Below are 13,171 nucleotides of genomic sequence, written 5' to 3' on the forward strand. Positions count from 1 at the left end.
CATTTCCTTGTTCTTTCATTCTCATATTCATACAGACGACATTGGTCTTCAAATATATAACAGGCTATCTACATTTAATTGTAAAATACAATATTATAAAGTTAGAGGGGAAAGCAGCATTGAAGTCAGCAAGCGTTTCATCCGATCCATGCAGGTCTGTGAGTGAGTGGGGGTCTCTGGGCTGTGGGTGAGTTAGTGGAGGTCTCCGGGCTGAAGTGTCGCATGTGGGTCGGCATTCACGGGGAGCGCTGGTCGGCGTGGCGCTCACTGATGGCTAATGAAGTTCCATTGCACCTCCGCAGCCCTATTAAACCGCTGCCCCCTACCTCTGCCCACTTCACCCCCCCCACCTCTTGCCTTGTTTCTCCCCGAGGGAGAGAGTTGGCAGGGAGCGAGCCGGCTGCTATGGCAACAACAAGGAACCCTCCCTCTCCCACAGGTCTCCTTAGCAACTGGTAGCTTGGCATTGCGGTAATGAGTGTGTGCCCGATGTGCCAGGCTTTGTGTCACGTTGGCATGTGTGTGTGTGTGTGTGTGTGTGTGTGTGTGTGTGTGTGTGTGTGTGTGTGTGTGTGTGTGCGATGTTCGTGTGGGAGACAGTGAGTGAGTGTGTGCAAAGGTGTATGTGTGTGTGTGTGTGTGTGTGCGCGCATGTGTGGTTTAGCGTGTTTGTGCGGTTGTTTGGCGCAGTTTGCCAGTTTAGGTGAGAGTTAAAATGTGTGACGACAAAAGAGATGTGGAGGCACGACTTGGTGCTGCTCCCAAAATTATTGAGAAGCTTATTTTATTAAAATGTAACTGGCACTCGACTGATTCTACTTATCTTTTTCTCCGTCTGTATGTGTGTGTGTGTGTGTTTGAGTGTGTGTGTGTGTTTGTGTGTGCTCTGCAGATGTGAGTTTGTGTTTTTGTGAATTTGCACATTATTTTTTCATCTCTGTGATTGCGGTCATTCTTCTCTGTACTGTGAAATTGAAACAATTAAAGGGACGATCCGATGAATTTTGCATGCCACGTGCATGGCTGCCTATGAGTTTCCTGCTCTGCCGAAATTAAATTAAACGGTGAGAATGATGTTTATTAAAGTGTGATCAGAGGTGTGCACTGACCTTTCGAATGTGGGAAATGAGATTCTCATTGTTATGAATGAGATTACGCGGAGGCCGAGTGTGGAAAAAAGCCCAGGCCTGCATTGATTCCATTGTTGGCCATCAGTTTCTTTGTATATGGCAGAGGGAGGTTTCAATATAATCAACTCCACACTGTGCCTGTTGGCTATTAAATGGACCGATACACAAATATAGACACACAGGCGCTCACATAAACGCAGATTGACTCACGCACACACGCACATCTTGCTGATCTTGTAAAAAAAAAAAGCTGTAAAAAGCCTCTCCAGAAATGTGTTGGTCTGTAACAAAGGCATGGCAAGCCCAATGGAAAATGTTAGTTTGCTCCCTCGACGAGGTGTGAAGTGCAAGCAGGCGGCTGGCCCCACAGGTGGCCCGGCCCAAACACCTGTTGTGTGAATCCTCAGTGGGAGGGCGTGAGCTCTGCCTACCTTGCGTGTCCCAGTGGAAAAATCACATCCATGCTACACTGTGGCACATGCCTATTAATTTGCCCTCATCCACTCCTTGTTTTGTGCGTGGGCGTCAGACGTGATGCCCAGATTGTGTCCCCACCGGAAACGCTCAGCTGACCCTGGCATCATGCGAGTGGATTTTCCGATCCCCTATCCGGGTCTCAGATGCTCTACTAAGCTGTCAGTATCTATTTATATCCACCAAAGCTGCGGCAGCCCTTCTCCATCCCACACCCTGCCACCCCGATGCCAACTCTACCCTCGGCGCCAGGGTGGGCACCGCTGATGAGTCGCCAGCCATTGGCTGCAATTAGTGCACAGTCAGGGCAGGAATCCCCTACCAACTCCATTACTCCCCTCTCCACAGCCACTTCCTGTTCCGAGGCTAACAGACACACTACCGCACACTTGCTTTCCATTTTAAGCCTTTTTATAAATGGCACCACTGCAGTGTTGGAATAATGGGGTCGAATACAGAGCACCTTTCACAGTACTTGAATCACTCTGCTGTGCAAACTCCGTCTATTCGAGGACAATGGCAGCCGCGTTTGAATTGTACCTGTTCAGATTGGCGTTGAGATTGAGTGAAAGTTGTGTCTGTAATGGGGCCGCGATTAGTGACGAGCCCTCGAGTTATTGGGGCTCAGCTCGGCTTTTTTTTCCTCTAATGATCCCATAAGAAGTGAAGTTTTTGACGGGCGTATTTATTCAGCAATAAATTACTAATGCTGCCAATCCTCAGAGACCCCACAGTGATACGCTGAGACAGATGCAATTCCTAATCCCAGGTTTATTTATTTTTTTTCTCCAACGAGGGCTTTAGTGTGCCGTGCATGCCGATGCAGCCGCGACCACTGCTGCGGAGGCGATGATGACATGTGGCGGAGAAGTAACTGTTTCTCACCTCCTAATAAAAGAGACTCCTTTTTTTAATCTTTTCAATTTGATTGTATTCCAAAAACAGGCCTGTCTGCCCATCTGTCTCTCCTAAAGAAGTCTCCTAAAGGGATTTTAATCATCTGACTCTCAGGCAAATAGCTGCATCTCTCTCTTTCTGTCTCGCATACCCTCTGTCTCACGCTCTCCCTCACTCCCTCCCCCTTTCTCTCTCATACACAATTTCCAGTTTTCTGTCTTGTAGTTACTGTCATACTCTCACATGTCTTCTCCCACTTTCTGATACCTTATCGTCTCAGCTCCTTTGTGCCATATCTGTGCAGCCATTAGGCTCTTCAGTCCCTCTTCAAGTCCCCCTCAGACACATTAAATTCCCCCAACCCTGTCCCTATTAATCCACATGGCTCTAAATTCTTTATTTCCTTTCAAAGGGACAACGCGAGCCGTGACATCAATCATGGAAAGCGAATATTTAGTCGGCGCTAATTTCCACCAATAGCCTGGAGACAGGCTTAGCTGACAAAACTCATTCCTGTGCTGAACAAAACTGCGTTGTGTTGAAATCTCCCCTCCCCCTGATCCCTCCTGCCTTCTGCACAGGCAAATACAGCATCACAATAAACACAGTTAGCGCTTCTGTTGCTCCCCCCTTGATTTAGGCTTATCAAATGAATGTGCACCATAGAGGGATACCCTTTGACAATACATAATGGCTCCATTCTGCATGAAACGGTTCGGTAATACCAGTCGAGTGTGGCAAACGGCTTTACCCGGTGCCACTACGAGAACAGCTGCTGTGTTCTGAGTTGGGGCGAGTGCACCACTCGGCTTCACCCTTGAGGTTGTTTGAATCGGGTGAGTGGTTTTCTTTTTGCCAGTTCCCAGACCCCACTCACAGTGCCTCGTTCCTCACTCAGTTCTGTTTGAATGAGTGCACATTCGCCACAAGATGGGACCTATAAACTGTCTGACCTGTTTCCTCGCCCCTCTGTGTGGGAGCATGTGTGTGAGCGGGAAACATTCAGAGAGGGTTCTGTTGACGGTGGTGGTGGTGGGGGGGGGCTAATAGAGGGGGATGGGGCAAGCGGGGGGCATTTTGAGGGCACCCCTTTGTGTGGCTCGATGGGGCCCCTTGCAGTACCTTTATCTTTCCCACCCCCACGGCCCCTCCACCTCCTGCTGCATCCCCTAGCACAGCTGCCCCCTGTGCCAGTCAGGTTAACCCAGATGAGCCATTTGGCCCAATATATTAACCCCTAGCCACATCCACTCCCAATGCGGATGGCTGAAAGTCCTTGGTGAGGACACAGAGGGCAGTGTTGGACACCGAGCCAGTTTGGGCACAATACCGAGCCCATGGCTGTTAGACATTGCCGTGCTAACACTTGGATATGGTGTATTGAGCAGCGATATTGGCCTCATAATGCAGCTGGATTGTGCAGTTAGCCGAACTTTGATGTGTGCTAAGCCTCAGCACTGATAGCCATTAAACGTCATTGATTCCCATTTCTAAATAGGCCTCTCCAGTCCCTGAATCAATGTGAGTTTACATGGAAAAGGGGAGGCGGCGAGAGCCGAGCAATTGATTGTTTTTGTAAGATTTCCAAGATCCAAATGAATGGTTCTTAAAGAGGTTATTATGGATGAATACCAAGAACCTGTTTCTGCTCATCAACAAATAATGAGCCATAATCTGTGGGATCAAATAACAACAGCAGACATTTCTGCCTGTTTGGTTTCAACACTTCAGTTCCGTCCTGGAGCCAATGCAAAGCCCGTCTCTGTCCGTCCACCTGTGTGCTTTGGAAAAAAGTGTCAACATGTAGGATTTGTTTGCAAAGTGCCTAAACCTTTAATCTGAGGACAAAGCAGCCTATCCATTGTCTTAATATCTAAATCAGCTATTAGGATTTTTAGCTCTTAATGAGAGTTGAACCCAAGCTGATTTCTTTCCTGCAGCCTATAGAACCATGTTCACCTTAACCGACTTAGATTGGTCTGCAAGCTGTTATCCTCAACTAATTTCACTTAAACAACTTTCAGCCTGATTTAGCTGTTTGTAGGCTGACTCCTGCAGATGTCTCCGACGACAAAACAAAGAAGTTGCACTGCTACTTATGTCTCTGTCTGTTCTTTTCCCAGCACTATGGGACCAGGCAGTGCATCTCTCTGCGAAAGCCCAGCCACTGCTTCATTCATTATTTAGAGGCCTCTCCACTAGGTCCATTGTATTAAAGGGGTATGATTTGAATAGGAAGTAGCTTCCTGGACCCAGGCGTGTGATGTGTGTGTTCCTCTGTCATTGTATGTTTCTGTGGGCTTCATCCGTCTGCCTCAGCAAGCCAGGGGGCTGAAAGAGAATTTCCATTTTATGAATATTTAAAACATAATAAAGTTTTCAATTTTATTCTATTCAACCCTAAGGGGTGGAAACGTGGCAAAGGCAACCCTCAAGGACAGCACACAGAGTAAAGGTAGTCGGTGCAACAGAGGCATAAAAAAAATGGTTAACATCAATCAGCTTACTACCTCAGAAATCGTTTATCAAAATACACACAAACACACAAACATAACAGGCAATAACACTGCATCCTGAAAGGGTTTTACAGTGTCCTTATTTCCCACAGCTCAAATGATGCTGTATTACTATTGGATCATAGCATATCCGGGCAGCCCACTGTGTCCGTGGTGACCTGGCATGGCTCCCCGTGAGACACCCAGCTGGGAGTGCCCCTGAATCAACTTGGGATTAGCCCAGGATTGTCTGGGATTACTCTGGGATGGAGGGGGATTAGCAGTGACTGCCTGTTTCAGGGGCGTGAGGGCCATAGGCTGGCCAAATTGCCCCTGACTCAGACTCAGGGAACAGGAGGCGGACAGAACCACACCCACAGAGGAACCACCTGCAACCCGGGCTATTCTTAGATACTGAAACACACAAACACACAAACAGGATGACAATGAACAAAAGACCATGTGGTGGAAAACTACATGACCGGAAGCCAGCAGCCAGTGAGGATGAGGGTGATGATGATGATGCCGTCACTGTGGCTGACCACCATCTGAAATCTCTCAAATCTCTCTTAGCAGGTGGATTCATCAGTTTAAGAGGGTTTGGACGATGACAAATCCCTCCAAGTTCAGCCGGGCCGCTCTTCCCCCTCGTACGGGGGATAAATCGCGATTTGAATCAGACAGGTCACACAGAGTTGCGAGCATGAAGTGCGTCAGCCCTTCTGAAAAATGCCCCATTTACAAACCGACACTGGTGGAATGGCATGAAAGCTTACATATGTTTTAATTCAGGCATGCGCGGGACTTGATGGGGATGATTTGGAGTGGTATGATAGGTGGATGATCCAGCCAGAGTGAGACAGGGAGTTGGCGCGGCACGTAGAGGAGCCGTCAGAAGCAGGGAGCGGGCATCCCCTGCGGACCTGCACTGCCGAGATGAAAGGCTGTTTAGTGTTGGAGCAGCGGCATCAAACAACCGCCTCCTCTTGCATCCTTTCCCCATCCCCCACTCTCCTTCCATCGCTCTCTCTCTCAGTCTCTCTCTCTCTCTCTCTCCCCGCAATATAATATAGTTCTGCACGTTTGTGCCCGTTTACCTGGTTGCCGTGGTTACCCAACGCTGGAGGTGTCACAGTAAGATAACCCAAGGAGGCATTCACAGATCACCCGAATGCAGTTTGCCTCCCGCTTGTGTTCGCCGCCGCAATTTGATTTATTTGTTTCCCTGCCGTGCAGTTCAGTGTGAATACAAATAATCTGCGACATGATGGAGATGGTGGAAGTGGGAGTACTCGGCAATCTGAAACAATCTATTGTACCAGTATATTCTTTAAACGCAGGAAGAGCTTTAGATTTGATGTTTTCCTGCTCGAGGGACAAAATGCCCCACACACTATAGAAATCAGAATTGCAATGACAGATTGTTGCACATCAGGAACCATCAGCATTCAGCAAGCATTGAGATGTAAATGATAATAAAAAAAGAAATCTATATCGTCAGTGACTATACACGCTGCTGTAGGGGATAATGGGAAAGTAATTGGTGACACACTGTATAATTGAAGGCATAGAGACTGAAAGCAGAGGTGGGAAATGACTTGTGTGCTAAGAAGTGTGTTGAAAAAAAAACTTAATATGTAGCACACAGTGTCGAGAGGGAAAGTGATAAAGACAAAACATGGGAGAGAAAGGGAGATAGGGAGAGAAGGTGGATGGTGGAGGGTGGGAGACATCCATTAGCCTTCCTTGCTCCTGGCCCAATCTTGCGATACACCCCCCTGCCATTCAAGCTACGAGAGTAAAAGAGACAGGGCTGGCACCGAGCCAGACTGGCACCGACTTCAAACATACAGTACACTCAACCACAGCAGCTTACATCAGGCTGGCTGAAAGGAGAAGTAGAGGAGGACAGATGGATTGATGGAAATTAAAGTGGGAGGATTGACGTACATGAGGAGAGTGTCTCTGACTGAATCTCAGATCGTTGCACGTTGGCTGAGGTTTTACAGGGTCTTCCTCTGTGTCAGCTCTAGCTGTCCTTCGGACATGATTGTGTTGTCAAAGCTGCCCTTAGTTGTCTGACTTTGGTTGACACTAATTGCATAGTGGGTTGAATAGTTAATTTGAACTTCTACCAAGTTTATGAGCCATCCTTTTATTGTTTGATGTCAAAAAATCATATTTGCCAATACTTTTTTTTTATGAATCTTATACAAACGTATGCAAGTGTATATTTCAAAAAAGCAATTTGTGTAAGAATGTTGTGTTCTTCTCTTGTCTCCACAGAACTCCATCCGACACAACCTGTCCCTCCACACACGCTTTATCCGAGTGCAAAATGAAGGGACTGGGAAGAGTTCCTGGTGGATGCTGAACCCTGATGGAGGGAAGATGGGCAAGTCTCCGCGCCGGCGAGCAGTCTCCATGGACAACAGCACCAAGTACCTAAAAAGCAAAGGCCGCATCAGAGGCAAGAGGGTTGGTCGTCCTGGGATAGGAGCTGGGTCTGCTGTGGTGGGGCTCCAGGGCTCCCCCGATCATGGCAGCCCACCTCAGAAAGGCCTCCCAGGAGTCGGAGGTGCAACTGGGACAGATGGAGAGTTTGACGCCTGGACAGACCTCCATTCCAGGGCTAGCTCGTCAGCCTCGACCCTCAGTGGGCGTCTGTCACCTATCCTTGCTGAGGAAGAACCTGAGGAACCAGAGGAGGGTGGCTTATCCTGTTCAACATCCCCCCATCTCTACCCCTCACCGACCAGTGCCCGCTCCCCATCCATGGGAGCTGGGAATCGCTGTCCTCCCCTTGAGCAGCTGCCTCAGCTGGCTAACCTGGCAGGGGCCATCAGGCTGGATGAGCAGCTCATGGAGGAGACTTATCATCACCATCAGCAACACCAGCAGCACCCGGCTGTCGGTAGACACAAGCAGCCAACCCCTGTTTACCACTACAGCTCTGGAGTGAAGGGGCAGAGCTCTTATAGTGCCAGCGTCTACGGAGCAACAGGCATGGGGATGCTGCGCCACCACTCACCAATGCAGACCATTCAGGAGAACAAGCCAGCCAGTTTCTCTGGAACCATGCGGGCATACTCCAGTACCAATGCCCTGCAGAGTCTGCTCACAGGGGGTCCAGCTGGGCAGCAATATTGTTCCAAGGACATGATGCTGGGACAGGAGAGGGAAAGCCATCCTATGATTGGTCAAGCTAGTAATGGAGTAGGCTCCAACCATCACAGCCACCTCCCTGGTCACCACAATGGTCACAGCCACAATGGACCTCATAGCCACATCTCAGCTCATAGCCATAACAGAACTCATAGCCATACTCCTACTCATAATCACAACAGTGTAAGCAACCACAACTCACCCCACAGCCTCGTTCACAACAGTCACAACCTCAACCAGAGCCATAACCACACCCCCCCACGGGCTGTGGCTCTGGCCCCACGTGGCAACGGCAATCAGCTGCAGACCTACAACCACAAAGCTCCCTACCTGTACAGCCCCCCATCACATGCCCACCTCCCAGCCTCCACCACCCTACCCCCTAACCCAGCGGGTATGCTTGGCATGCCCCAGGACTCCTGCCATGTGGCCGCCGCCCCACACCCGCACCCCCGTCAGAACCATTACCTTGACCCCCAACACCTGGGCATGACAAACGGACTTTACCACCATGTCCAGGGGATGGGGAACGGTAACATCGGTAGCAACTACCACAGCTATCACCAACCTCACACCCTTGAGAGACTACCGGCCGATTTGGACATTGACATGTTCCACGGTAGCCTGGACTGCGATGTGGAGTCCATCCTCCTCCATGACATTATGGACTCTGGGGAGGAGATGGACTTTAATTTTGACTGCTCCCTAGCCCAGGGGGTGGGCATTGGCATGGGTATGGGCATGGGTGTGACCATGGGCATGGGGTTGGGGATGAGCAGTCTTGCCAGTCCACAGCAAGCCCACAGCAACCAGAGCTGGGTGCCAGGCTGAAGTCAAGGACAGCACATCCCACCCCCAGAAAGAACTACCCCACCCCAGAAGCACTGTGCTCAGCTGTGACACTCCGGACTTGACACAGAGACTATACGACCAACTCCCCCATCTCCCTTTGTTGTCCTGACAGTTCTTCTGTCACCCCCTCCTCTTTTTATCCCCCTCCCCTCCAAGATGTCACATTAGGTTTTTCCTTGTACTAGCTATACTGTGATGACAATCTCTCAGCTGTGATTGCCCAACATCGCTTCTCATCTACCATGAGAACTGAACTCTCAATGCACTTTATTGCAAGTGGGTCACATCTCACAGTGCAACACGTTCACAGAGCAGCTCAGGCAGAGCTCGGCATGTTTTGTAAGGTGGCGGCACGATTTGATCGGAGCAAGTGTGGAAATCAAAAGCTCAGTTAATAAAATGTCAGATCTTGGCACTGAATTAAAATCAGTCCCGATATTTTCATATTCTGTCATTGACAGTGGTGAGGACAACCCCTTTTTTTGTTCTTAATTGATATTTTATAAAAAAAATATGTAAGATTTTGTTAGATTTAAGCCTGATTTGAGTGTTTATACAACATAATTCTGATCTGAAACCACTTCAATTGCGACATTCACTTAATCATTGCTTCCAATTAATTATCTTACATCAACAGTGCTGTTATTTACAGCTTCATGCATTCAGTCCTTGGCACTTTGACTTCTCTCTCGGATGCAACATTTTGTCAATGACCTTTTGCCATTGCTGGGAGAATATTGTCACTACATCGTTAAAAGGATTCTATCATTACTGGCTAGCATGCAATTTGGTGAATTAAAATGTCATATCACCTTGTCTCACCTGTTCTTCTTGTGCCAGCTCCCCCTCTCTCTCCCTTTATCTGTCTCCCTCTCTCTGCCTGCCAGGGGAGACAAAGTGGCCATTTCTCACACCAAGCCATTAATGTGCTTTGATTGAAATTCAGCATCTTGCTTTTAATCTCCAAAGTGATGTGGCAGCGATGCGTCATTATTGAGAATCTACCGCGTTGTCCTCCCATCTCTCACCCCGGCCGCCACTCGCCTCTCCAACTTAATGTGCCAAGAAAGCGAGACAAAACTGTGATTAACGCCAAGTCACTCTGCCTGCTGTCCTGCTCTGAGAAGGGCCAATGTCACTGTCCACTTGCCTGCTCACAGAGGGTACAAAAGATAGAAAAGATGGAGACAAGGATAGAACAACAAGTCTGTCGTTGCCGTGGGATCAGTCATCAGCCTCAGTTTCCGTGCTCATTGGGCATGTGTATGAAAACATGTAGCGTATTGGTATCGTAAATCATTTCCATATCTGTATTCTGTGTTCCCTTGTTCCCATGTTTTCTGGGCTTTTACCCTGAGCGTCAACAACTCAAATAGGTGCAAAGAGAGGAGATTTACAGAGAAAACAATCAGCCAGTCAGAGTGGCATGAGTCTACATCAAACAGGGTTGTGATGCACCACAGCCATCCACATCCACTTTTTGTGTGTTTTATTCTGTTGTCTTGTAGTTGTTGTTGTATTGTTGAAATTCCAAGGACCAACAAGAACAGCGCTGAAATAGCAGCAGTGTAAGGATGTTATTCAATGGTGAAATGATGTTGGTAGTGCGGTACGACCTTCCTATACTCCAATACTGTGCCCCCCCCCCCCCCCCCCCACACATGTGCTCGGCTCAATTGTCTCCGTGTTTGTGAGTGGGGGAGACTGAAGCTTGTGTCTCACTGGCCTTGGGAGGGAGAAAAAAAGAGGACATCCCTATTCTCTGCCTCCCTCAAGCAGACTCTCTGCGCTTGGTCTGTACCAAGTACAGCACACAAAGGAAACGAGGGGGGTGCTGGGGTGTACAGGTGGGGTGGGGCTTATTGTTCCAGCCAAAGGTCAAGCATGGCACAGACTATCAGACCTATTATTGAGGTAAATACTTATATTTCAGGGCTTTTAGCCACACTGGTTCCACTTAATCTATGTGGAGAATTAGTGGGATTTTCTAAGCAAATGGGCCTCACAAAGCAGTTCTGTTATATCCTATGCTACAGACATTTAGCAATGCCCTGCTATTGGAGAGAGAGCTATATATGATGTCTAATTTTCCTATATTTATTTATGAAAGAGATTGGTCTTTGTCTCTCCCAAATGTGGTCGTTGTTTGAGTCTATTCCTGTCCCCTTCCTTTTATTTTTCTCAGTTTTTTAAGATGTCACTCTCCCTTTGCCCCTTTACTGACTTTTATTTTGTACAAAATCTATATATTAAGAATATTGTATAATAGTTTTTAAAAATCTCAAAAAGAGTATCAGTTTTGTTGTCTATTTCTTTTCTAAGAGAATGTATCTCATCATCTGGTGACTGTTAAATAAATGAAATCAAAAGAAGGTCTGTTGAAGTGAGCTTTTCTTTACAATTCACAGTCGGCAGTGGATTTTCCTGAGCTTACTTGTGCTTGTCAGCTGCGCTTTCTCTCATGTGCTCGTGCACACTAGCCAATGAGACGAATGAATGTGTGTTGCTTGTTTATTAATTTCTTCATTGTGTAGTTAGTGTCATTTTCAAAACTCGTACAGACAACCCCTGCAGCCGTGTTACGCCTAGTTGGTGCGTGGGAGGCAGAAACAAGTGGGTTGTATTGATTTTTAAAAAATGAAAAGAACGGGGTAAAAAATGGACCTTCACATATGTCGAGGAGCATCACTTGTGCAACTGCATGAGAAAGAGAGAGAAATGGGGTGAGTCTGTGTGAGAGAGAGACAGAAAGAGGGATAATACATGATAGACAGACAAAACAAGGATGCAGCCAGACAGAGTTGGAAGGATAAGGGGTAATAGGTGTATATATATATATGTGTGTGTGTGTGTGTTTGTGTGTGTGTGTGTGTGTGTGTGTGTGTGTGTCACAAGGCTTGTTATGGCCCATGAAGCGGCATTGGTTGGCCACAGCTGTCCCGGTCCCATTGGAGGCGTTTTCACAGGAGGAGTGTGCAGCGCTCGGCGCCATACTGCCAGGCCCCAGGGGAGCCCCCGCCTCTACACTCGCTCAGACGTTTACACACATACACAGACTCACACCACACATGCACATTCACACACATACATTTGAAAATACCACAAATTCACACGTTTGCACAAAAGAAGCACACAGCGCGGTTATGAAACCATGTGCACCGGCGCGCGCGCTCAAACAGACATTTCTCACTTAGATGTACAGTTTTAATTGACTCCACTTGACAAAGCCTCTCTGCAGGGAAACAAGTGAGAAGTGGAGGGAAAGAGAGAGACATAGGTGTTGGAGGGTGGAAGCCAGGCGGTGTATATTCGAAGCTAAAGATGCTTGACACCGAAGCAAACGATTAAGAGCTGTTTTTCATGAAACATTTTTGGGGAGGGTCTGTCGAGCCAAAACGTGGCTCCGTAACTTTATGGGATGTTTCATGATTTCACAATTAGACCAGACTGAGTGAGTGGAGCAGAGACGGAGAGGCTGGCGCACGGCCAAAGTCTTACTCCTCACCGCCCGTCTCCTGAGAGAGATGGAGGTTGAGGTAGACGGGCAGGCAGTCCAGTCCAGGTGCTGTGCCTCGGGGAGGGTCTGCTCTTCTGTTACTCATTATCAGAGAGAGAGAGGGAGAGAGAAGCTGTGTTACAGTGTCATTATTCATCCACTCAAGCATCTGGGAGGAAGTCTTTCCTTACTTGGCCCAGCGATATCGTTGGAGAGACCGCCCTTGGAGCTAAAGGCTGGCTGGGGACACTGCTAACTGCTAACAGACAGACCCACCCAGGCAAGGCTCCAGGGTACAGATGTCCTTGAGTGCTTATGAGGATTCAGCACTTTTCACTTTCCAGCCGAGCTGCAAAGTGAAAAGGTGCTATACCTCCAAAAACTCAATTGTTCAGAGAAATGATTAATACTCCAACACGGAATGATGGAGTTTGTTGTAAAGTCTCCGGAACAAGTGTCAAGACTTATTCTTACCCACAGCAGTGACTGTGGAAATCAATTTCAATAATCACCGTCATAACATGATTTTAAAGATGTCTGAGTGAATAGAAGCAGCGGAAGAAAAAAAGCAAAGAGAAAGAATTGATTATAATCATTTGAACTGAATTTTGAGATGTATAAGACACGACATACATATATGGCCTGCCGTTTACAATTAAAGT

At 47.8% G+C, this 13,171-nt stretch overlaps 1 protein-coding gene across 1 annotated transcript in view; it reads left to right on the top strand.

Annotated features, from left to right (window-relative positions):
- Positions 1 to 8,992, top strand: part of LOC133014635 (forkhead box protein O3-like) — a 29,656-nt gene extending 20,664 nt beyond the window's left edge. Inside the window, exon 2 of the mRNA XM_061081902.1 lies at positions 7,283 to 8,992. Within this exon, the coding sequence (XP_060937885.1) occupies positions 7,283 to 8,992 (1,710 nt within the window). The remainder of the gene's footprint in view (positions 1 to 7,282) is intronic.
- The last annotated feature ends 4,179 nt before the right edge of the window (positions 8,993 to 13,171 follow it).

This window comes from Limanda limanda, chromosome 11 (assembly GCF_963576545.1).
Source record: "Limanda limanda chromosome 11, fLimLim1.1, whole genome shotgun sequence".
NCBI lineage: Eukaryota > Metazoa > Chordata > Actinopteri > Pleuronectiformes > Pleuronectidae > Limanda > Limanda limanda.